General features: G+C 41.0%; 1 protein-coding gene across 1 annotated transcript in view; it reads right to left on the reverse strand.

Moving 5' to 3' along the window:
* Positions 1-360: 360 nt before the first annotated feature.
* The window catches only part of PPM1E (protein phosphatase, Mg2+/Mn2+ dependent 1E), a 314,700-nt gene continuing 288,066 nt past the window's right edge, over positions 361-26,994 (reverse strand). Inside the window, exons 5-7 of the mRNA XM_069757344.1 lie at positions 21,675-21,818; positions 14,876-14,969; positions 361-2,811 (exon numbers count right to left, since the gene is read on the reverse strand). Of these exons, the coding sequence (XP_069613445.1) occupies positions 1,757-2,811; positions 14,876-14,969; positions 21,675-21,818 (1,293 nt within the window). The 3' untranslated portion in view covers positions 361-1,756. The remainder of the gene's footprint in view (positions 2,812-14,875; positions 14,970-21,674; positions 21,819-26,994) is intronic.

Raw genomic sequence — 26,994 nt, forward strand, 5'->3', positions numbered from 1 at the left:
AGATATCCATCACCTAGTCTATAGATGGGTGATATATGCAATTTGTAGGGAAATACCTGAAACATTTGGGAAAATCTAACACTGAAGCCAGAGGGTGATACTGCTAAATATCAAAAAACACAAGTGTGCTTTGACTGACAAACCTCCCGTTGAGTTAAAAAACATACTAGAGTACCTGTTCCATCAAATAACTTGTGCTGACGTTTCCTGTATTGAAAAACCAAGATGATGTATCAATGCTAAAGACCCCTTGGAGTTTTGGGGACAAAGCCTTTGCTCTCGCCTATAAGAGAAAGAGTTTACAGATAATATTGGAGTACTGTGGATACGTAGTCATATGGTGTATTGGATCGTCAACGTAGCATTTTTAATGCTTTTATTCATTTAAAATTGAATTACAATTGAACATTGTGTGAGTCTAAAGTATGGAGATGCACATTCTGTTGCACAATGTTATAAATGGAGCATAAAGATGAGGTTTGGGGTTAAATGAGTTTCTTAACTGAGAAACACCATTCTTGCTTTAGCCATCTTCATGTAAAGCACACCTTTGCAAAATTTATATTACACTTTGTTTTTTTTTTTTAAAGGAAACATGATGCATGATATTAAGGCAGCCTGAAGGTCAATGAACCCATACGGAAAGGAACATGCTGTGCTGTATAATTAAATATACATGATGAGCTAACACAGTAATAACCCTATTTCTTTGTTTGATTAAATATGATAGTTTGGATGCGAACGCTCATGTGAGTAAATGTCCTCCTATTGTACTGGGAAATGAGAGACGCGTGAAGCTGCACTTGGATCGGATTTCTTATGGCTAATCCCACCTTTACGGGGTAATGAAAAGTGGATTGTGAACTTCTATTTAACAGATGGGATGGTTTGTATAGTGATGATATTGATTTATCGCCTTAATACCTGAGTTCTTCATGCTGTAGAGGTCAGCTAATCCGCAGGATTCCTTCAAAATTGGCTGTATCTCACTGTACTCCAGCAGTGCCTTATTGCCATTATAAAGTGTGACATCTATCGAAAACTATAAAAATAACTTGTAATATTCTCTAAGCCTTTGTGTAGAAAGAATACTTAAGAGGTAAATATACAGTTGCAATAGTATTTCCAGTAGAGAGTTACTCAGGGCGCCAATTCATAATTGAGGCCATAACACTCTTTCCATAATTACCTGGCTCCTTTTGTTTAACACTGATCTAATAATGACTGCTCTGAATCAATGTCGTTGTCGGTGAATGTTAAAACCTCGAGAAGGATCTGTAAGCTGCATCATTTGACATAGTAACCTTTTTAGATAAAGGCCAGGATCACAAAACCACGAGAATTGTGAATAAAAAACCTTGTGAGACACACGGACACACAAGACATCTTGGGTAAGGGTTGACAGTTTGCACTGCATTTGACAGCGCTTACATTGTGGATTTCATAAAAAGGTACATATATCTCCTAATCATGAACTTACAGCAAGGGACATTGCACACTGGTTAATACAACCTACATTGTCCTTCATCCTCTACTTGTGAAAAAGGAAATCTTATGTCTTCCATTATTAAAGTCAAGCTGATATTTGTGACGTCTATGGGAATGTCCATCTGTATGTTAATAGAGTACACACTGCACTACTTGGGTGAGAGCAATACACTAGGAGAGGAAGAGGATTCCATTAAAGTTTGGGTCTATCTAACCTAATTCACTGGAGCACTACAGATATAACACACTGGGGAGGTCAGCTTTCCTTTTACGCTTGGTAGATCCTATGCATGTCGACCAATGCTATACAGTTGCTCTCTTTTAACAATGCTCTAGTCATCAAATGACCTCTAAGATTAGTTTTCCTAGAAGCTACAGGACAATGTACTGAAATCCTACGTTTGCCAATGCTTTGCACTGGCACTGATAAAGTGGACCGTGCTTTGTGAAAAGGATTTTGGGAAGATAGGAGCTTTGGAAAGTTTGGCTTGACTTTAGTCCCACCTTTCCTCTTTCGGAAACGTACAGGAGATGCACATGTTGGATCATTCATGACTCCTTTCAAACATTCATCCTTTAATTCCAGAGGGCAGTGTAAGCTCTCCTTTCTGGGCATTAAGATATTCATATATCCCAAGCCTTTATTTCTAGATATACTTTCATCCCACTCTTTCTCTACACAAGCAGGTTGACTTTCTAAAGATGCCTTTCTTACAGATTCTTTGCTTCCTTTGGCTCTCTTTGGTGAGCTAGCTCTGGATACTTGGGACCATGGCAAACATTTGGCACTATATGGTTTGCCACCTCCTCCGTGCAAAGGGTCTAAATAGTCTTGTTTTTCTAGAACCTGCACTTCAGGACCAAGATTCAAACTAGTTCTGTCTGTGAAAGAATCTCTCCCATCATAACCTCCTAGATCAGCTGGGGCAGAGCACTGATGAAGAGGCCATGATCCTTTGCAATCTCCTTGATTTTCCTTGTCATCTCCGTTATCGTCCTGTCCTCCGTCATAAGAATTTTCAGCTTGGTTATTGTCTTGGCTTGTATTGGTTGTTGGATTAAGGTCCTTTAGAAATACCACAATGACTGTGATGTTATCACTGGAGCCAGCATCACGAGCAGATGCCACCAGTTTATGCGCAACCATGCTGCTGTCTCCATTATTTTCCTTCAGGTGGTCAGATACAACCTTCACAGCCTCATCTGGGTTTACTGTATCATAAAAACCATCACAAGCAAGAATTAGATAATCTTCAGAACCATCGAGGACCAAGGAAGTAGAGTCTGCATCACCGCAAATATATGGCTTGTGTTCAGCATCCCCTGTGTGACAAGGAAAACAGAATAAATTCTAAACAAATTCAATCACTTCTTAGAAATATAGGCTATTAGATAACTTTTTAAATATTTTCTAGGGAATATTGTGTGTGTGTATGTATGTATGTATATGTGTATATATATATATATATATTTCGTGCCAGACATTGAGAAAAACATGCACATGTGTCTTTTTATATAGTATATGTAAACTTCGGGTTTCAATTAAGTGTGTATGTATGTATGTATGTATGTGTGTGTATATATATATATATATATATATATATATATATACATACATACACACACACACACTTAATTGAAACCCGAAGTTTACATATACTATATAAAAAGACACATGTGCATGTTTTTCTCAATGTCTGGCATGAAATCAGAATAAACCTTTCCCGTTTTATGTTAATTAGGATAACATAATTATATATAATTATTATATACACATAATTGCCCCATATTATATACAGATGATTGCCCCATATATCGCTGCACATGGCCCCATAAGATGCTCCATAAAGATATTTGCCCCATATGCTGTTGCTGTAAAAAAAAAAAAAAAATCAAAAATCACATACCTCTCAGGCCCCTGGCACTTGCTATATTCACCTGTCCTTCGTTCCACCGCCGCTGTGTCTTCAGCGTCCTCCGCACTACTCGCGTCACCACGCCCTCTGACCTGAGCCACTGCAGAGGGTGCGGAAGACGGTGGAATGGGAAGCAGGTGAATATAGCGCACTGTGTTATACTCACATGGTACCACTCATTACAGTAATGAATATGCGGCTCCATCCCTATGGAAGTGGAGTCAGGTCCATATTCATTACTGTAATGAGCGGTACCATGTGACCGCTCACTACAGGAAGAAGCTGTCAGCGCCGGGGAACAGACGTCCAGGGACCGTGCCAGGAGCAGGTGAGTATTATTACACAGCTCCGCTCCCCCTCCCCTGCCGACCCCTGGGTATGATTCGAGTATAAGTCGAGAGGGGGACTTTCAGCCCAAAAAAGTGGGCTGAAAATCTCGGCTTATACTCGAGTATATACGGTAATAAAAATTCCTTAAATTCTCTCTCTCTTATTATTCTGACATCTGGCAAATATTAACAATTATGGTAATCCTAATTGACCTAAAACGGGATATGTTTTTTCTGATTTCATGTCAGATATTGAGAAAAACATGCATATGTGTCTTTTTCTATAGTGTATGTACACTTCTGTTATCAACTGTATAATATACAGTGCCTTGCAAAAGTATTCGGCTCCCTGGAACTTTTCAACCTTTTCCCACATATCATGCTTCAAATATAAAGATACCAAATGTAAATTTTTGGTGAAGAATCAACAACAAGTGGAACACAATTGTGAACTTGAACAAAATTTATTGGTTATTTTACATTTTTGTGGAAATTCAAAAACTGAAAAGTGGGGTGTGCAATATTATTCGGCCCCTTTAACTTAATACTTTGTTTCGCCACCTTTTGCTGCGATTACAGCTGCAAGTCGCTTGGGGTATGTCTCTATCAGTTTTGTACATTGAGACACTGAAATTTTTGCCCATTCTTCCTTGGCAAACAGCTCGAGCTCAGTGAAGTTTGATGGAGATCATTTGTGAACAGCAGTTTTCAGCTCTTTCCACAGATTCTCGATTGGATTGAGGTCTGGACTTTGACTTGGTCATTCTAACACCTGGATACGTTTATTTGTGAACCATTCCTTTGTAGATTTTGCTTTATGTTTGGGATCATTGTCTTGTTGGATGACAAATCTCCGTCCAAGTGAAGAAAAGCAGGCCCAAACCATGATGCTGCCACCACCATGTATGACAGTGGGGATGGTGTGTTCAGGGTTATGAGCTGTGTTGCCTTTAAGCCAAACATATCGTTTGGTATTGTTGCCAAAAAGTTTTATTTTGGTTACATCTGACCAGAGCACCTTCTTCCACATGTTTGGTGTGTCTCCCAGGTGGCTTGTTGCAAACTTTTTAAACAACGCTTTTTATGGATATCTTTGAGAAATGGCTTTCTGTTTGCCACTCTTCCATAAAGACCAGATTTGTGCAGTGTACAACTGATTGTACCTGATTGTAACTGATCGCTACCCCCAAGATATTAGGACCATCCATAATTTGCATAGTTTTAGGCGCTCGCTCAAAACACATTTGTTCAGAGCGGCCTATCACGTTCACTAATCAAAGTCATTTTATGTTTGTGTGTGTGTGTAGCCCATTCATTATCCCCATCTATTCCCCAACCCCTGAAGATGGCTGGACCATGATTGTAAATACATCATTGTAAATACACACCTGTACTTGCATCTCCCCCACCTCATTGTAGATTGTAAGCTCTCACGAGCAGGGTCGTCTTATTTTTGCTTTAATTATTGTATTGTTAACATTGTTACTTATGACTTGTGTGTTTGAAACTGTTAAACTGTAAAGCGCTGCGGAATATGTTGGCGCTATATAAATAAAGATTATTATTATTATTGTTGTCCTATGGACAGACTGTCCCACCTCAGCTGTAGATCTCTGCAGTTCATCCAGAGTGATCATGGGCCTCTTGGCTGCATCTCTCAACAGTCTTCTCCTTATTTGAGAGGAAATTTAGAGGGATGGCCTGGTCTTGGTAACATAGTAAGGCCGAAAAAAGACATTTGTCCATCCAGTTCAGCCTATATTCCATCATAATAAATCCCCAGATCTACGTCCTTCTACAGAACCTAATAATTGTATGATACAATATTGTTCTGCTCCAGGAAGACATCCAGGCCTCTCTTGAACCCCTCGACTGAGTTCGCCATCACCACCTCCTCAGGCAAGCAATTCCAGATTCTCACTGCCCTAACAGTAAAGAATCCTCTTCTATGTTGGTGGAAAAACCTTCTCTCCTCCAGACGCAAAGAATGCCCCCTTGTGCCCGTCACCTTCCTTGGTATAAACAGATCCTCAGCGAGATATTTGTATTGTCCCCTTATATACTTATACATGGTTATTAGATCGCCCCTCAGTCGTCTTTTTTCTAGACTAAATAATCCTAATTTCGCTAATCTATCTGGGTATTGTAGTTCTCTCATCCCCTTTATTAATTTTGTTGCCCTCCTTTGTACTCTCTCTAGTTCCATTATATCCTTCCTGAGCACCGGTGCCCAAAACTGGACACAGTACTCCATGTGCGGTCTAACTAGGGATTTGTACAGAGGCAGTATAATGCTCTCATCATGTGTATCCAGACCTCTTTTAATGCACCCCATGATCCTGTTTGCCTTGGCAGCTGCTGCCTGGCACTGGCTGCTCCAGGTAAGTTTATCATTAACTAGGATCCCCAAGTCCTTCTCCCTGTCAGATTTACCCAGTGGTTTCCCGTTCAGTGTGTAATGGTGATATTGATTCCTTCTTCCCATGTGTATAACCTTACATTTATCATTGTTAAACCTCATCTGCCACCTTTCAGCCCAAGTTTCCAACTTATCCAGATCCATCTGTAGCAGAATACTATCGTCTCTTGTATTATGGTAGATTTGCAGTGATATGATGCTCCTTCCATTTCAATATGATCGCTTGCACAGTGCTCCTTTGGATGTTTAAAGTTTTGGAAATCATTCTGTATCCAAATCCGGCTTTAAACTTCTCCACAACAGTATCACAGGCCTGCCTGTTGTGCTCCTTGGTCTTCATGATGCTCTCTGTGCTTCAAACAGAACCCTGAGACTATCACAGTGCAGGTGCATTTATACGGAGACTTGATTACACATGTGGATTATATTTATCACCATCAGACTACGTAAACACGTTGCGGAAAGTCATGCAGATTTTTCTGGACTGATTTTGGTAAATCCGAAGGTAAACCGCACTACGGATTACCGGCGGAATTACCATGGATTTACCGTGGTTTCTTTGCGGTTTTTGTGCGCATTTCACATGCTGTTTTACACCTGCGGATTCCTATTATGGAGCAGGTGTAAACCACTGCGAAATCCGCACAAAGAATTGACATGCTGCGGAATAAACAACGCTATGTTTCCGCGCGTTTTTTTCCGCAGCATGTGCATCGCGGATTTTGTTTTCCATAGGGTTACATGGTACTGTAAACGCAGGGAAAACTGCTGCGAATCCGCAGCATCAAAACTGCTGCGGAGCCGCAGCAAAATCCGCAGTGTGTGCACATACCCTTAGGCATTTAGGACAACATTGGATCATTAAGAGATCCACAATGAACTTCTGGAGCGAGTTTGCTGCACTGAAAGTAAAGTGGTCGAATAATATTGCACGCTCCACTTTTCAGTTTTTGAATTTCCACAAAAATTTAAAATAACCAATAAATTTCGTTCAACTTCACAATTCTGTTCCACTTGTTGATTCTTCACCAAAAATCTACATTTGGTATCTTTATGTTTGCAGCATGATATGTGGGAAAAGATTGAAAAGTTCCAGGGGGGCGAATACTTTTGCAAGGCACTGTGTGTATATCTATCTATCTATATATATATATATATATATATTTACACACACACACACACACACTTTTTTCAATGTATCAAAAAACAAATCAATGTATAGTCTTGAAAAAATGAAGTGTACCCGGCAAGTGTCTAAAGTCATGCCATATTACACAGACTCATGCAAAAGAACTAAGTACACCCTTTTTTAATTCTACGATTTTACGTATCAGGATATAGCAAGAAAACATCTAGATCTTAGAATCTCTTAAAATCATGTAAATACAACCATAGATGAAGAACAACACATTACAAATAACACCATGTCATTATTTATCTAAGAAAAACTGGGCCAAAAGGCAGATGCAGTGAGTGAAAAGGAAAGGACTCTTTATGAGTTAATATCTTCTAAAACCTCATTTAGCAGTAATAATTTGCAGTAATCACCATCGAAATAACTTTATCAGTCTTTTACATCTGGAGGAATTTTGACTAACTCTTTTTTACAAGGTTGCTTAAAAGGGAATGTGTCAGCATGATAGACAATTATTTATATAGATTTTTGGGGGTCAAAGGGGTACTTCCGTCTTTCTGTCTGCAACTTCCGTAACGGAAATCCCGCGTCGCTGATTGGTCTCGCCAGCTGCCTGTCATGGCTGCCGCGACCAATCAGGGACGGGCACAGTACGATTAGTCCCTCTCTACTCCCCTGCAGTCAGTGCCCGGCGCCCGCATGCTCCCCCTCCAGTCACCGCAGTCAGTGCCCGGTGCCCACATGCTCCCCTCTAGTCACCGTAGTCAGTGTCCGGCGCCCGCATGCTCCCCCTCCAGTCACCGCAGTAAGTGCCCGGCGCCCGCATGCTCCCCTCCAGTCACCGCAGTCAGTGCCCAGCGCCCGCATGCTCCCCTCCAGTCACCGCAGTCAGTGCCCGGCGCCCGCATACTCCTCTCCAGTCACAGCTCACACAGGGTTAATGCCAGCGGTAACGGACCACGTTATGCCGCGGGTAACGCACTCCGTAACCGCTGCTATTAACCCTGTGTGTCCCCAACCTTTTACTATTGATGCTGCCTATGCAGCATCAAGAGTAAAAAGATGTAATGTTAATAAATGTTATAAATAATAAAAAAAAACAAAAAAAACCTGCTATACTCACCTTCTATAGTCCGCCGAGCCACGTGCGGCCTCCGCCATCTTCCGTTCCCAGAGATGCATTGCGAAATTACCCAGAAGACTTAGCGGTCCCACACTCCTATATACTACGTGGGCTGTGTAATATACCGCGTGGCTGCTATATACTACCTGGCCAGTATTATATACTGCATGTGCTGTGCTATATATTACGTGGCCAGTATTATATACTGCGTGGGCTGTTATATATTACGTGGCCAGTGTTATATACTGCGTGGGCTGTGTAATATACCACGTGGCTGCTATACACTACCTGGCCAGTGTTATATACTGCATGTGCTGTGCTATATATTACGTGGCCAGTATTATATACTGCATGGGCTGTTATATATTACGTGGCCAGTGTTATATACTGCGTGGGCTGTGTAATATACCAAGTGGCTGCTATACACTACCTGGCCAGTGTTATATACTGCATGTGCTGTGCTATATATTACGTGGCCAGTATTATATACTGCGTGGGCTGTTATATATTACGTGGCCAGTGTTATATACTGCGTGGGCTGTATAATATACCAAGTGGCTGCTATACACTACCTGGCCAGTGTTATATACTGCATGTGCTGTGCTATATATTACGTGGCCAGTGTTATATACTGCGTGGCCTGTGTTATATACTACGTCGCCTGCGTGGCTGCTATATACTGCGTGGGCTGTGTTATATAGTACGTGGGCTGTGTTATATACTGTTTGGGCTGTGTTATATACTGTTTGGGCTGTTATATACTGCGTGGCCACTGTTATATATTGCGTGGCCTGTATTAACGCATCGGGTATTCTACAATATGTATGTATGTTTGTATATAGCAGCCACATAGTATATAGCACAGGCCACATCATATTTGTCTGCTATATACTAGATGGCTCCTATATACCATGTGGCTGCTATATACATACATACATATTCTAGAATACCCGATGCGTTAGAATCGGCCCACCATCTATATACATAATTGTCTAAGGGTCACTTCCGTCTGTCCTTCTGTCACAGTTATTCATTCGCTGATTGGTCTCGGCAGCTGCCTGTCATGGCTGCCGCGACCAATCAGCGACGGGCACAGTCCGATTAGTCCCTCCCCTACTCCCCTGCACTCACTGCCCGGCGCCCGCTCCGTAATCCCCTCCGCTCACCACTCACACAGGGTTAATGGCAGCTGTAACGGCCCGCGGTGTAACGCTGCTATTAACCCTGTGTGTCCCCAACTATTTACTATTGATGCTGCCTATGCCGCAACGTCATCATAGGTCCTGCTCACACCAGACCTGGGACCGCAAGCTGCCGCTTGCCATGGAGCGGTCCAGGGAGCGTGGCGAGGAGTGGGAAAGGCGGCGGATGGCAAGTATAGCAGGACTTCAACGGGCTATAGGTGAGTATATGTTTTGTTTTGTTTTTTTAAGTCTCTATACTACGTGGCTCTGTGCTGGCCAATATACTACGTGACTGGGAAATATACTACGTGGCTCTGCTATATACTATGTGGCTGGACAATATACTACGTGACTGGGCAATATACCGTACTACTTGGGCTGTGCTATATACTATGTGGCTGGGCAATACGTGGCTGGGCAATATACTACGTGGCTGGGCAATATACTACATCGCTGGGCAATATACTACGTCGCTGGGTAATATTCTACGTGGCTGGGCAATATACTATGTGACTGGGCAATATACTACGTGACTGGGCAATATACTACGTGACTGGGCAATATACTACATCGCTGGGCAATATACTGCGTGACTGGGCAATATACTACGTCGCTGGGCAATATACTACGTGGACATGCATATTCTAGAATACCCGATGCGTTGAATCGGGCCACCATCTAGTCTAGTATATAAATGTCCATGCATCTCTATCAAAGGCAAGTCTGTCCTTCTATCACCGAGAAATCAGCATTTGAATTGATAAAATAAGCAAGTCAAGCAGAAGGAAAAACTGGGTTGGGAAAAGAGCCAGAATGACAGAGGCTTGGGATGGGCTTCCAGGCGCCACAAGCACTTCAGCCTCACTCATATGTTAATTAAAATGCTGATTTCTCAGTAGAGGAGAAAAGAACTGGCCATGTAAAGGTATTGCTGAATTTGTCTTGAAAGAGCAACATGTTCATATACAGTTAGGCCCAGAAATATTTTGATAGTCACCGAATCTTGGTGATTTGAGATCTGCATGCCACTATTTTAGTTAAAATGAAACAATTGAGATGTAATTGAAGTGTAGACTTTCAGGTTTAATTAAAGAGATTGAACAACAATATCCTGTGAACGTTTAGGAGGTGCAATAATTTTTCTACAAAACCTCATCATTTCATGGGCTCAAAAGTAATTGGACAAATTAAATTTACTATAAATAAAATGTTCATATTTAATACTTTGTAGAGAATCCTTTGCAAGTAATGACTGCCTGAAGTCAGGAAGCCATGGACATCACCAAACACTGGGTTTCCTCCTTTGTGATGCTTTGCCGCTTTTACTGCGGCTGAAGGATGTGAAATGAATGGTCGATGGGGTTGAAATATGGTGATTGACTCAGCTATAGCAGAATATTCCACTTCTTTGCCTTAAAAAACTCCTGGTTTGCTGTTGCAGTCTGTTTTGGGTCATTGGGTCTAGCTTTTTAATAGATGGCCTCAAATTTAACCCTAGAATACTTTGGTATACAGAGGAGTTCATGGTCAATTTAATGACTCAACGGTGCCCCGGTCCTAAGGATGCAAAACAAGCCCAAATCATCACTCATCCATCAATGTGCTTGACGGTTGGTATGCCATATGCTATATTTTTTTCACCAAACATGGCGCAAGACAATACAACCAAACATCACCATTTTGGCTTCATTTGTTCAAAGCAGAAGTCTTGTGGTTTGTTCAGATGCAACTTTGCACACTTTATCCATGCTGCCATACTCTTTTTAGAAAGAAGAGGCTTTCTCCTGGCATCCCTATCCAAACAAGCCTTACTTGCTGAGTTTTTTTCTACTTATGCGGTCATGAATTTGAACATTTAACATGCTAACGGAGCGGTTTAGAGTCTGAACAGTACCTCTTAGGTTTTTTGCAATTTCAGTGACCATTGCATGGCCTGATCTTAGGGAGAATTTTCTGGTACGTCAATTACTGGGAAAATTGTCAAATGTCTTATAAGTTTTCCACTTTTGAATACTCTTTCTCACGGTAGAATGATGGACTCCAAATTGTTTGGAAATTGTCTTATAACTCATTGCAGATTAACAGGCAGCAACTATTGCTTCTATGACATTATTACTGAGGTCTGTCCTCTATGGCATTGGATTAAAATATCCATGAATTCTCCAGACCAGCAAACCACCAAAACTTCTGCTTTAATATAGGTGTCACACTTACTGATGAATAGTTAATCAAGGGCATTTGAAAAGCAGCACATGACTATTACTTACCTTCTTAATTCCTATGGAAGCATTATTATTATTACTCATTTTAAAACACCATTGTTCTATGGTACTGTACATGTGAAGAGGGTTTCCATACAAAATGCATATATAAGATACAGTGACCAAACTCACAGTGACAAACCGATACAGAAAAGGAGAGGACCCTTTCCTCAAGAGCTTACAATCTACAAGATAGAGAAGGAGAACGTAGGTCAGGGATTGCAGCAGCTCCAGTGGCAGCGGGATTATTGCAGGCTTTTCTGAAGGCATGGGCTTCCAGGTTGCGTCTGAAGATTTCAATTATGGAAAACATTTGAACAGGCACTGAATTACAGAGAATGGGGTATGCTTGGGAAAAATCCTAGGTGAAGAATGCACAAGGGTGAGAAGCAGACCTTGTGATGATCGAAAATTACGAAAGGGAATATATTGGAAGATTACTGTAGTTTGGATGTATGGAGGAGACAGATTTTGGACATTGACAGTGTACCTAATTTTATACACACTGCCTCTGCATTGTGGCCTAGTTTTTATGATAAAAATAATAGCAAGTGCAATTTGTCATGTGTTTCTGTGTATCTGAGATTGGATACAGCTAATTTTAAGTCCTTTTGAGGACCAGTTATTACTTAGTTTTTCTCATTACGGTAACAATATTGGTGCTTTCTGCCCTACTAAACGCTATAATCACAATTATCAAATCATATTTTTGCAGTTTCTGGTTTCTATATTAGGTGAATTGCTAAGTCTTGTTTCTCTTTAATGTAATTTTCCTTACAGCAATTTACTGGATCTTTCAACATTTAATCAACAAAAATGTTGTTCATTATTTAAGTTTATCCAAAACGGTTGGATTTTTGAGCATGTGGGACCCCATGGCATTAACATCAGCACAAAATCTGTGAGCCAGTAGCTCCATGTCATGCGTTTCTATCTCCAAGCTTTTGCATGCAAACCTTATATCACCAAGCACAATGCGAAAAGTCAGATGGAGCCGTGTAAAGATCACTGCCAGTGGATTGTGAAAAGTGGGGTAACAAATCATACTTCTCTATATGGCTTTCTCATGGACAAGATTGGATTTGGAAAATTACAGGAAAATGTTAACTGCCTGACAGCATTGTACCAACTATGAAGTTTTGTAGAGGAATGATAATATTTTGGGTTTCAATACATTTTGAACAATTATATGCATCTAACTTAATGGGAACAGTTTGCGGAATGTATTTCCTGCTCCAGTATGTGCACAAAGCAAGGTCCATGAAGGCGTGGTTGGGGGAGTTTGGTGTAAAACAGTTGGCTGGCACAAAGTCCTAAATTTGACCCAATTAAAAATCTTTGAGATAAACTACAATATAAATTGTGAGCCAGGACCTCTCATTCAACATTAGTGTCTAATGTCACAAATGTTATTTGGCATGAATGAGTAAAAATTCACACATACACCTTCCAAAATCTCGTAGAAAGCCTTCTCAGAAGACTAGAAACTGCAAAGAGAGAGCCAAATCCATACTGATACCTATGAATTAAGAACGGGAGGTCATAAGTGCTCCAGTAGGTGAAGTATGTAAGTGCCCCAATACTTTTGACCATATTTAAAAAAAAAAAAAAAAAAAAAAAAACATTTGTGTGTGTTATACTAGATTTTTATTATTTCATCATCAAAAGGCTTCATAAATGAATCGCTTCTGCATTATTACATAGATTATTGTAGAGGACTATGTAATATTATACAATTCTAGTATGTAAAAATCCTAATCTGCAGCCACCAATCAGTCCCCACCATGATTCGTCACTACAGTTTGTTAAATGGGCAGTGGTGTTCTGCACTTTTCTCCCCTTGGGAGCATGTTTACTGGAGTTAGTAGAAATACATCATATGTCTAGTTTTTTGTTTGTTTGTTTGTTTTTTTTACGTCAGATCTGGAGACTTCATAATTATGCCAAAATCCAGAGTAAAACTTTGGGGGAATATTACATACACTACTGAACAATGCCAAAAAATTGGAAAAGTGGTAAGAAGATTTATTCATATGAATTTAGCATCAAATATCAATTTTTAGATGACACCATTTTAGTGTGATAGACTGGTGCAGGGGCAGACATATCATTGTTGCAACCAGTGCAGCCAAACAGGGGCTTAATGGATAAGGGGGGGCCATTTCCCCTTCCAAAGCAATAAACAGCTTTGGTCACACATGTTTTTGCCCAGGGGCCCTCCACTGGTGGTGTCTGCCGCTGGAATGGTGTAAGCAATCCCGACCCCATGGCATTTAATAGGAAAATAATATACTGTTACCCACTGTGCTTAAACTAATGTGGAAAAAATTCTGTTCTATTGGAAGTTGAAAAAACCTAACACAGCTTCTTATATATTCATCATATTAACTGTACCAGACCTACTTGGCCGCCAGCCTAATGATGCTTTGACCAATCGTACAGCCAACAGCCATCTTGGCCGTTTCTCCCATACACAGAAGTGCTTGCTTGGCCAAGCGCTCCTGTTATCTATAGGAAAGCTGACGACAGACATCTCTATTGGTGGCTTATCTCTGGGAGAACAATGAGATCAGCAGTCCAAAATCGGACATGACATCTCCCCTGACAATCAGCAGGTCACCACCATAACATTAGACCGTCAGTGAACCAGTCGATATCGGCGAATGCAGCTGACATTAGTCTAATGTGCATGGGGGCTACAGAAATAAGAGCTTGCACACTTGTGCTGATATATGTATAGTAATATGTCTTCTTATCTGGCACATACAGTAGAGGAGGTACAGGCCAGAACGTTAGCACGAGTCTCAAATCCATTATTCAGTTTAGTTAATAGAGTCTAGGGCTCCAACAATTTAATTGCATCCTAGGTGAGATGAATTTCGATTTCCCAGTATAATTTATCTTCTGTTTCATGTTTCTTTAGAGTTCTGTATGTCTGAGATCATCAAACACTTAATTAAAATGAGGACCATAAGGAGACAAAGAAAAGAGGAAAGAATTAATTAAAGTCAATCTCCTACCAATAGCTCTAGAAACAGACAGGCTTCCATTAACTCTCCATGCACCAAACCAGACCACGCATCCTCCAAGGGCCTCAATACGATGTTTTTCATCCTATATATATATAAAAAAAAAATCCACAAGGTTTGTCGGGTGATGAAAGGTTTAACATCTTATTGATATCAAACAAGAGTGATCGGAGAGCTATATAAAACCACTGCAACAATTTGACATAGAAAGCTAAAGTAAGGACGGGTCCACACAAGCGTATTTCATGCTCCAGCCTGTTCAGGGCTCGTGCAGACATCCGTGTACCTCGAACGACTGCTGTCAGTCATTCTGACAGATAGCACTCGCAGCCAGGTTAGGCCGGGTTCACACTGTGTCCAGGCAGTCCGTAAGAAGGACTATGTTACACCGCGGCAAAAACGCGGTGTAACGTAGTCCGTTACGGCCGCCATTGACTGCAATGTCGGACGCATCGCTAGCGCACGCCCACAATGGGCGTGCGCTAAGGATGTGTCGTCATTGAGTGATGGACCCTGAGACGTGGGCTGCAGCGTTTCCGGGTCCGTCACTGCTAGCGCAGATAGAGCTAGCAGGTGCTCTATCTGCGCTAGCGCGATGTAAACGTTAGCACTTGCGCTAACAGCAGCCCGTTAGCGTATGTGCTGAACGGGCTGCTGCTAATGCAATGTGAACCTGGCCTTAGTCAATGAGGCCGTGCACATGTCCGATTGTTCTCCTTGGGTCAGGTATTCCGAGGAAAGAAATCGCAGCATGCACAATTTTCCTCTGATAAGGACACTCGCCCTTTCATGTCTATGGGTTCAAGGAAAACATCGGAGTGTAGATTTTCACGGACTGACAGAAAGGAGAATTTTTCTTTTTACTCTCCACATCCGAGAAAATCAGATCACACTCCGTTGAAGGTATGATTAGCATAATCAAAGTGATTTTCTCAGATGGAAAACATACAGTTGTGTAACCCTTGCCTAATCGACACATATGAGGCGAAAATTTGGGCTGGGAAACCAGAGGCCAGTCCAGGCATTGCGGCCCGTATATGCACCATGAAATACGCTTATGTGAACATGGATCAACGATACAGCCCAACATATGTTATGTTCAGTATGGATTTAAAGTAAGTGCACCATGTGAATTGCAACAGTGTAATGTAACAGTGCTGCCATGTTGGGAAGAACTAGCATTTATCTTATTTTCTCCTGTTCTGACCATTTTTGGGCGGATGGCACCCATCTGAAGTAACATCTTACTGCTAGAACAACTTTCTGATGTAGGAAATAAGCAGCACAGAAGAGATACAGAGGAGGCAATATAAGGCAGCTCAGTGGTTAACCCTGTTTCTTTGTAGCGCTAGGGTCCTGGATTCAAATCCCACCGAAGACAATTGCATTGAGTTTCCATTGGGTTCCTTGGGATACTCTGGTGTGTTCTCACACTTTAAAGATATACCAATAGGAAATTTAGATTGTAAAAATTGCTGATGACTTTGATGATACTGCACAATATGATGGCTCTATATAAGCAGACATAATACATACGGAACATCAATGCCTAAATCAGTGCTTCTAAAACTGTTACACAATCTCACTAGAGAGGTCAACTAATTCTAGATGAGGACATACTGCCACTCAATTGTCCTAAAGCCAACATCAAAGACTCATCATTTTGGAACATGACAGATCTGTCCCGGCAAAAGTCATATAGCGTCTCATCCAAGAAGATATTCTGCCCAAATAGCTACAGTTAGGGTGATTCAGTAGGAGTCCATTGTACTCGAGTCTTGTGATGACTAAGGACATTGTGGCTGACATGGTAGATATTGTTGCTGGCACTAGTGGTAGTCCACATGTTCCTTTTTTGGCATAGACTGCTGGTGAGGCCCAAAAATAGTTTTCAATGCCATGGTCTACATTAAGGAGTCTAACACTTTTTCTTCTAGTGTCTTGCCAAAAGAATCAAAATGTGGACCTCACCACACCAAGATGTGGTCAGGCCCTCACTATTAGGGTTCGATCACACTGGCGCATAAAAAATAAATACATTTGTCACAGTCTTATCCAGGATAGTGGGATGACTTTCTCTCACTTGTCATCCATGTGCTGTCTGTACGCAATCCATTTTTTTTTTTTTTTTTACAAAAACGGATGTTATACTTTTGGTCTGCATGGCATGTGATTTTTTTTTCATCACACCGTACTGATTTCAGAGTGGAATCGCAGCATGCTGCAATTTTTTTCTCACGCCGAATACAGCTGAGAAAAAATATGCAGGTCTGCTCTGCCTCATTAAATAACATTGGTCTGAATGCAATCTGACTTTTTTATCGGATTTCACTTGTCCGATTTATACGCTAGTGTGAGCGAGCCTTTAATGGTGAAAGTGACTGTCTTCTGAACTTTATAACATCACAATAAGCACAAAATAAGTTACTAAACCCAAACTTGCCGATGCAGCTTATGTTCAGTTTGGTGAATACTGCCTCCCATCTGCACCTCACCAACTAGGGGTCCCCTCACTGGTAAGGTCCATCTCACATTTTGAGAAGCACTGTTCTAAACTCCACAACGTTGCAAAAAAATAATGTTCCTTATATAAAAATATAGACCAACTTGTGTTATGTAAACATACCAGAACCAATAATATGAAAAGACCATATTCATAGGAGATACTCTTAGAAGAGCAATATGAAAATCATAGAAGATAAAAGAGCCTATAACTCCCAGATGTAACCATATTGTACTCAATAAAATGCTATTTGCCATAGAGGTAGTTTAGAAAAATGTACAAATGTATATACCACTTTATTAATAATCAAGTACAAAAACAGGCAAACAATGAGTGCGAATAATAAAATCGAAATCACTGGACAGGTCAAACAAACAATGACCGGCTATCCGTAAAAAACAGGATACTCAACAGGTTTGGTGAATACTGCCTCCCATCTGCACCTCACCAACAACTGGGGGTCCCCTCACTGGTAAGGTCCATCTCACATTTTGAGAAGCACTGTTCTAAATTAATTATCTAAGAAGTTTCACCATGTTGTGAGTACAATGCTATTTTAATTAAAGATGTGCACTGGCGCTAAGTATCCACTTCTATCCCCAGCTGCAAGTTACAATGTAAACGCTACAATTTTGCAAAAAATAATGTTCCTTATATAAAAATATAGACCAGCTTGTGTTATGGGAGGAACAAATAGTAACAAAGGGGAGGAGAAATATGGAATATTCACCGTAGGATAATGAATGTTACACGTATTTGTTCCAATGGTGGTACAATTTATATTTAATTCACTTGTAATCTGCACCACTACATAAGCCAAGATATATTTATATGAGTCTTAAGATTATGTTCACACTTTGTAATTTATGCTGAGACTTTGACACTGGAGTTCCATCATATATGTGTGATCAATATTGCTGGAACTTAATTTCACTTATATTGCACTATGTCCAAAAATATTCCATATGCATAAATAAAAAAATAAAATGTGCTTTTCTATATCATACAATTGTGACTTATTTCTTGTGTTTAAGTAAGTGTGTAGGTTCCATGATTGTAATAGGCCACATATGTGGAAATATAATAGCACCAAATACTAGGTCATGTATCAACACCCACGTTAAACAGCAACATGTAAATAAATTGCTGTGGCTGGCGATATGCAGTCAGTATTACATTGCGGTCCTTGTTGACCACCAATATCAATTGTCACATAGAAGGATCTAAATAGTGATTTATAAATTTGCACATATACTGTACAGACCGAAAGTTTGGACGCACCTTAAAGATTTAAAGATTTTTCTGTATTTTCATGACTATGAAAATTGTACATTCACACTGAGGGCATCAAAACTATGAATTGACACATGTGGAATTACGGTATATACTTAACAAAAAAGTGTGAAACAACTGAAATTATGTTTTATATTCTAGGTTCTTCAAAGTAGCCACCTTTTGCTTTAATGACTGATTTGCACACTTTTGGCATTCTCTTGATGAGCTTCAAGAGCTAGTCACCGGGAATGGTTTTCACTTCACAGGTGTGCCCTGTCAGGTTTAATAAGTGGGATTTCTTGCCTTATAAATGGGGTTGGAACCATCAGTTGTGTTGTGCAGAAGTCTGGTGGATACACAGTTGATAGTCCTACTGCATAGACTGTTAGAATTTGTATTATGGCAAGAAAAAGCAACTAAATAAAGAAAAACAAGTAGCCACCATTACTTTAAGAAATGAAGGTCAGTCAGTACGAAAAATTGGGAAAACTTTTAAAGTGTCCTCAAGTGCAGTGGCAAAAACCATCAACCGCTACAAAGAAACTGGCTCACATGAGGACCGCCCCAGGAATGGAAGACCAAGAGTCACCTCTGCTTCTGAGGATAAGTTTATCCGAGTCACCAGCCTCAGAAATCACAGATTAACAACAACTGTTAAGAGGAGACTTTGTGCAGCAGGCCTTCATGGTAAAATAGCGGCTAGGAAACCACTGCTAAGGACAGGCAACAAGCAGAAGAGACTTGTTTGGGCTAAAGAACACAAGGAATGGACATTAGACCAGTGGAAATCTGTGCTTTGTTCTGATGAGTCCAAATTTGAGATCTTTGGTTCCAACCGCCGTGTCTTTGTGCGACGCAGAAAAGGTGAACGGATGGATTCTACCTGCCTGGTTCTATCGGTGAAGCATGGAGGAGGAGGTGTGATGGTGTGGGGGTGCTTTGCTGGTGACACTCTTGGGGATTTATTCAAAATTGAAGGCATACTGAACCAGCATGGCTACCACAGCATCTTGCAGCGGCATGCTATTCCATCCGGTTTGCGTTTAGTTGGACCATCATTTATCTTTCAACAGGACAATGACCCCAAACACACCTCCAGGCTGTGTAAGGGCTATTTGACCAAGAAGGAGAGTGATGGGGTGCTATGCCAGATGACCTGGCCTCCACAGTCACCAGACCTGAACCCAATCGAGATGGTTTGGGGTGAGCTGGACCGCAGAGTGAAGGCAAAAGGGCCAACAAGTGCTAAGCATCTCTGGGAACTCCTTCAAGATTGTTGGAAGACCATTCCCGGTGACTAATTCTTGACACTCATCAGGAGAATGCCAAGAATGTGCAAAGCAGTCATCAAAGCAAAAGGTGGCTACTTTGAAGAACCTAGAATATAAGACAATTTCAGTTGTTTCACACTTTTTTGTTAAGTATATAATTCCACATGTGTTAATTCATAGTTTTGATGCCTTCAGTGTGAATGTACAATTTTTATAGTCCTGAAAATACAGAAAAATCTTTAAATGAGAAGGTGTGTCCAAACTTTTGGTCTGTTCTGTATGTATATCACACTTAATTAATTGACCTCGTTGTACTGACAATTGCAGCCCCAGTACCTGAGCGTCTTGAGTTCAATAGCCCCTGTCTATGATTCACGATGAACTGTGTTGAATTGTCGGGAGTACAATTTTTGGGGCATAGCGCAAAATAAGTCAAAATTAAGTTCCAACTTATTGATCACACCTATATAACGGTGGTACTCCAGTGTCAAAGTGTCAGCATAAATTTCAAAGTGTACAAATGAGCACAAGACTCAAGACTTGATCTCCGAGTATTTGTTAGTGCTCGGAGATTTAGTTTTCATCGCAGCAGCTGGATTATTTACAGCTACTAGCCAGTCTAAGAACATGTGGGGGTTGCCTGGTTGCTAGGGAATCCCCACATGTAATCAAGCTGGCTAGTAGCTGTAAATCATTCAGCTGCAGCGATGAAAACTAAATCTCCAAACACTAACAAATACTCGGAGCTCCCCGGAGCGTGCTCGGGAAAACCCGAGCAACTAGTACACTCTCTAATCACTAATAAGGAACAATGCTATTTTTGCATATTTTTCAATGGGGTCCTTTAATTCCAAATAGTAGCAGAATCAAAATATTAACAGTACAGAACCATTCAAGGAATTCAGAAAGGTTAGCTTTGAATGATCCAGCCATATAAAAGTGATGAATCAAGGAAACAATTAGGTAATGAAATTAATGTAACCTGTTTGAAACTTTAAGTCCGCCAAATAATTTATATGGCTCTGTAGCCCTTTCAAAGATAAGCCAGTAGAGTCGATCCCTTTATGACCTAAAAGCAATGAAAGGGCTTTGAACCTGTCAGCAGTATTTTGCTAAGTAAACTACATGCACTGTCAGGTTGGTGCTGTTAAACTGATTAAATTATACCTGGGGTGAAGAAATCCATCTTGTAGTTCTTGTGTAATCAGTGTTAGAAGTTTGCAGTTAATGATATGTCCGTGCTCTGGGGCGGAACTGTAGGCAGAGTCTTATCTTCCTGCTCTAAGCCAGAGAAGCCAAGGAAAGACCTGCTCGCAGGCCGCCCCGAAGCACAGTCTGTCTCTATGATAAAGAACATGATTGTGCTTTGGGGCGGCCTGTGGGTAGGTCTTTCCTTGACTTCTCTAGCTTGGGGCAGGCAGTTAAGACTCTGCCTACAGTCCCGTCCTGGAACACGGGCATATCTTACCGACAAACTTCTAACACTGATTACACAAGGACTACAAGATGGATTTTGTCACCCCAGGTATCATTTTAATCAGTTTACCACTGCCAACCTGACCGTGCCTGTAGTTTACTTAGCAAAATCCTGTCGACCGGTGTAATTTAAGCTCCAAAATAATGATACAATGATGCAATTCTGCATATTGTGTTTGCTGCGTTTGGTAAAAAACGTTTGCCAATTTACCAATGAAAAGAACACTCCAGATAAAGATGACTGTGCTAGTTCCATAGTCCTCACCTCTCTGTCAGGTTTATGTGGCTTCATTAATTCCACAGCTTGTCCCCTTCGTACGAGCATCACCTGTGAGTCTCCCAACCAGGCCACGTGCAGCATGTTGCCACGGATAAAGATCACCACACCAGTTGTACCACAGCGGAGATTCTAGGGTATAAATGAGAAAATGTATACATTTATTTAAAGTGTAAGGCGCCATATAACAAAAAGAAGTCTCTCTTGGTGAACTGAAATTGATGCACAAGTTTGTCTTATACAAATCATAAGCAAGAAATTAAATTGGTTTTATGAGAAAGGATTCTAAGTAATCAGTTTGGTTCCTAAAACACCACTCATCGAATGTTCCCATTAATTTTAGTTTAGCAATGAACATGGATATATCAATCAGTTAAGATGATTCTGTCAAAATTATTGCACCCCTCACCACCAACTATTTATGTGCACATGTAGCTAGTAATACATGTACATGGCCAGTCCATTATGCCATTATTGAAAAATCAGCATTTGAATTAACATGAAAATGAGACTGAAGATCTCAAGCCTCTGTCACTCCAGCTCTATTCCACATCCTGGGCCGCCGCTTTCTGCTTGAGTGACAACTCCTGAAATCACACAGCATAGAGGCCGTCAGTCAGGCAAAAGGTGGCAATCTCAATTTATATTAAGTCAAATGCCAATTTTTCAGTAATGCAGGAAGGGACTGGTCATGTAAAGGCATTGCTGGACTTGTTTTTGAAAGACCTACTGTATATGCGCATATAAGTAGTTTGGGGGGTTAAAGGGACACTGTCACCTGAATTTGGAGGGAACAATCTTCAGCCATGGAGGTGGGGTTTTTGTGTTTTTGATTCACCCTTTCCTTACCCGCTGGCTGCAATATTGGATTGAAGTTCATTCTCTGTCCTCCGTAGTACACGCCTGCACAAGGCAATCTTACCTTGCCCAGGCGTGTACTACGGAGGACAGAGAATGAACTTCAATCCAATATTGCAGCCAGCGGGTAAGGAAAGGGTGAATCAAAAACACAAAAACCCCGCCTCCATGGCTGAAGATTGTTCCCTCCAAATTCAGGTGACAGTGTCCCTTTAAAATCCTGTGGACAAATTCCCATGAAATAATCACACTTGTTCAAAATATCTCCTCCTCAAGCATGTCCATATTATCATAAAAATGTTTGAATGTGAAATACATGAAAATCAAAGAGCTTAAATAATGCAATAATACAGAACATTCAACAAAAGTATGAATTTAGACTTGGGCAACATTTATCAAGTAAAACATGGATAGGAACATTGCAAATTTATGTGCAGTGCATAGTGTTACAGAGTTTTATTTTTATGGGGTTTTATGCCAGCTCCGCCAATTTTTTGGATCCTGTGTGAAGCTTGGCAGACGCGGCATGAAATTGAACAGCTCAACAGGTTCACTATAATTTGCACTACAAAAATTACAGGGGTAAATTATAGTAGAAATGTGCTTAAGGGGAATCTGTCAGCAGGTTTTTTTGCTATTTAATCTGAGAGCAGCATAATGTAGGAGCCGAGAGAGTCTTATTCCAAGGATTTGTCACTTATTAGGTTGTGTGCTGTAGTTTCAATGTAATCAGTGTTTTATCAGCAGGAGATTATCGCCAGAGGACTATATTTCATGTGCAGGCCAGTCAGGCTAATCTGTGTAACCCCGCCCCCACTGCCGATTGGCAGCTTGTGGAGAATTCACAATGTACATAAGAAGCTGCGAGTCGGGGGGGGGGAAGGGCGGAGAAGAAGTCACACAGAGAAGAAGTCTTAGCTCTGCTACATTTACATCAGACAAAACAGGGATTCTATCAAAACTGCACCAAGCAGCTTAGTAAGGGAAACATCGCTGGAAACAGGCTCTCGGTCTCTACATTATGTTGCTATCAGACCAAAGAAAAAACCTGCTGACAGATTCCCTTTAAGTCTATTAATGGAGTACATTTTCTGCTTTCGGTGCATGAACAGTTAAAATACGCACTTGCCTTATAATTAATTTAGTGCATACTACGCCAGCAGAGTTTGGTCTTGAGAAATCTCATTCTTTGTAGTGAAATTACAAAACTTGCAATCACCAAGTGTACTATGTCCAAAGAGATTCAGAAGGATTGCTGCACAATAGCACTGCTTAGATCAGCGCAGTTACGAGGGCGAGTCAAATAAAATCCGCACTCCGATTATAGTAAAACTTCCCGTATTATCAGCGCATTCCTTATGAGGTCAGTTCATTTGTGACAGCGGTGTAAGACCCAATATTCCATGGATAATACAACTGGCGAGAATATGATAAAGCTTGTGACTGGCTCGGCACTGGATTCCAGTCCTATCATACAATGTCTATGGGATCCAAGCTACTAGATTACGCTGTACGTAATGTGCCATCATAGGATGTCCAAGGCCCGGCTAATGTCTGCAGGATAGAGAAATATTATTATCATTCTCCAAGTGTGGTTGTCGGATAATACTGCTGGGCGCCTTAACTTTGGACACAGCTGGTGAGGTTCCAGGCACATCATCTTTGGGTATACTGACAGCTCAGTGCTGTTTTGTTTCTGTCCAATGTCACCTTGAGTTTCATGTCACTGTGATAGATATCACGGTGTCACATGCACATCTGCTCCAATGTGAGAGAATATTGCGCGTGCACAGAATAATGTTACGGCCAACCCCTCCCCCACCTCATACCAGTTATATTGCTTCAGGAAAGCAGTTCAATGCTTGCGCACAAGAAATCATCAGGCTGTTTAATACTGTGGAAGTATACAGATCTCTTCTAAATGGATCTATTGCATATGTCTGTTCAGGTGAATAATTACTTGTCATTTCTAGAAACTTCATCTATTTCTCCACTACAGCAGCAAAACGTACAGAGCGAAAATATAAATTAATGTATACAAATGCAGTTACATTCACAATTTAGTATTCATTAAAAAGTGCAGATTAAAAAAAATAATGAAATGATTATAAATTTAGATTACAGCTAGTACTTTCATATTAAAATACTAACAATACACATTAGGACAACAATACAAAACAATAAGGTGCCAGTGCTTGTAAACCAAACCGTGCTCAAGTAAAAAAAACTGGTTCAATCTCACCCAAGTTGGCTTGTCGTGATCTCAGTCGTAGGTGCCTTTTTTTCCCAGGATAGGCAAAATGGCAAGCACTTGTCAGTTCTTTCTGAGGCTACATGAACCAAATGTGGCTGTTCATGTGAGACATTGCTATCTTTCCAGGACCCCCTGATGAACCCTCCAAATGTTGGGAGAAACAAGTTGGGGTGGCTACATGACCCTATGGGTAATATATTTATAGTTTTACACTAGGGTACCGCCCTTGTGAGGGCGGCAGCAATGCAGGGGCACGACACGGAGTTTGTAATCAATATATGTGCTCCCATTTACATCCTAACCCCTTAATTATATCATATGATACCAATGGTAACTGATCTCTAATCCGGTGAGGAGGCAAGTCCATACCACTGAGATCACGACAAGCCAACTTGGGTGAGATTGAACCAGTTTTTTACTTGAGCATGTATATTCTAATATAAGAAACTTTGTAATTTATCCTATCAGAATATTTGGTTTCTTTCTCCATTTATGAGACTTTTCTTTCTCTGGTCCCTGTCTCCTGAATTTATAATCCAATCTGAACAAAAACAGCTCAACTTCATCTTGACAAGACGGACTGGTATCACGGTGAAATATCGGGTTACACCTCCTATTATATTCTACAGAGAGGGTAGTGGGTTGAAGTGTCCGGAGCAGAGTAAGAATACAGGGAAAGGCAGAGAGAAAGAAAAATGGTGCTGAGCTTTCAAAAAAGTCAATTACCTCACCACAGAGCTGGATTCATATCTACACTGCTCAGTACCTGTTTAATGTCCTCCATGCTCCTGTTTTTGTGTGTATGCTAAGGAATAAATACACTCCTGTGTGCTGTTTATGGGAAGGTTCATATCAGCTAGTCTCCTCCCAACAGCTCAGAGTGAATTCCAAAGTAACCAGATTTTACTCTTATTTTATTCTCTCGGCCCAGAGATAATTTATGGGGCAGCTCAGATCTGCGATTATTTTCTCATGCCGATATCATCTGAGTGCGGTGCAATATACGCCGACACTGGCAGTGGAGGAGATGGAGAAATTTAATTTCTCCCGCCTGCTCCACAGCTGTGCTCTGATCCTCTCCGAGAGGCTCGGAGCACGGTGCACTGATTCTTGGCTCCCGCTCGCAGCAGAGCAGGAGCCGAGGGTCAATAGCATATCACATCCGATGCTCTCACATCGTATGCCATACGCTAGTGTCACTCCAGCCTAACAGTAAACGTTCATTTGACAAGCTTAGGGTTTACTGCTTTCCTTGTCTTCGCTGAAAACTGAGACAATACACCTTAACCTCAACCTTATAATAATAATTATTATTTTTATATAGCGCTAACATATTCCGCAGCGCTTTACAGACATTATCATCACTGTCCCCATTGGGGCTAACAAACTAAATTCCCTATCAGTATGTCTTTGGAATGTGGGAGGAAACCAGAGAACCTGGAGGAAACCCACGCAAACACGGAGACAACATACAAACTCTTTGCAGATATTGTCCTTGGTGGGATTTGAACCCAGGACTCCAGCGCTGCAAGGCTTCTGTGCTAACCACTGAGCCACCGTGCTGCCCTTCTGGCACACAGAAATGCATCATCCCCAGACTGACAATAACATGAAGCACGGCTATGGAAATACAGAGAACTTTGAAAATATAATTAGGCTTACCGGTAATTTGATTACTAGGAACCTTCCACGACAGCCACTTCAGAGGTTGTCTTCCCCGCCCTAATAGGGGACAGGAACATAAAAAGGTTAAATACCCCTCCCCTTCCTGCAGCCACCAGTGTTTTCCTGGACACAGTAGCATGTATAATTACCACAAAAGTGCAGGAATCTTTCAATAAATAAACATTAGATAGGGAGGGAAATTGGTGCGGTCGTGGAAGGTTCCTAGAAACCGAATTACTGGTAAGCCTAATTCTATTTTCTCTAGTCACCTTCCACAACAGCCACTTCGGAGTAGTAGCAACAGCTAATTTCTCTAGGGAGGGATCACAGCCTGCAGAACTCGTCTGCCAAATGTTAAATCCCTATTGAAAATTAGCAGGTAATGTTTGGTGAACATGTGGACGGACGACCAAGTGGCAGCTTTGCATATCTGCTCTGATGAGGCATTCCCCCCTCTCTGCCCATGATGTTGCCATTGCCCGGGTAGAATGTGCCTTCAGTGAAGCAGGTGGATCAAGTTTCTGTGATGAG

This window comes from Ranitomeya imitator, chromosome 3 (genome assembly GCF_032444005.1).
Source record: "Ranitomeya imitator isolate aRanImi1 chromosome 3, aRanImi1.pri, whole genome shotgun sequence".
Taxonomy (NCBI): domain Eukaryota; kingdom Metazoa; phylum Chordata; class Amphibia; order Anura; family Dendrobatidae; genus Ranitomeya; species Ranitomeya imitator.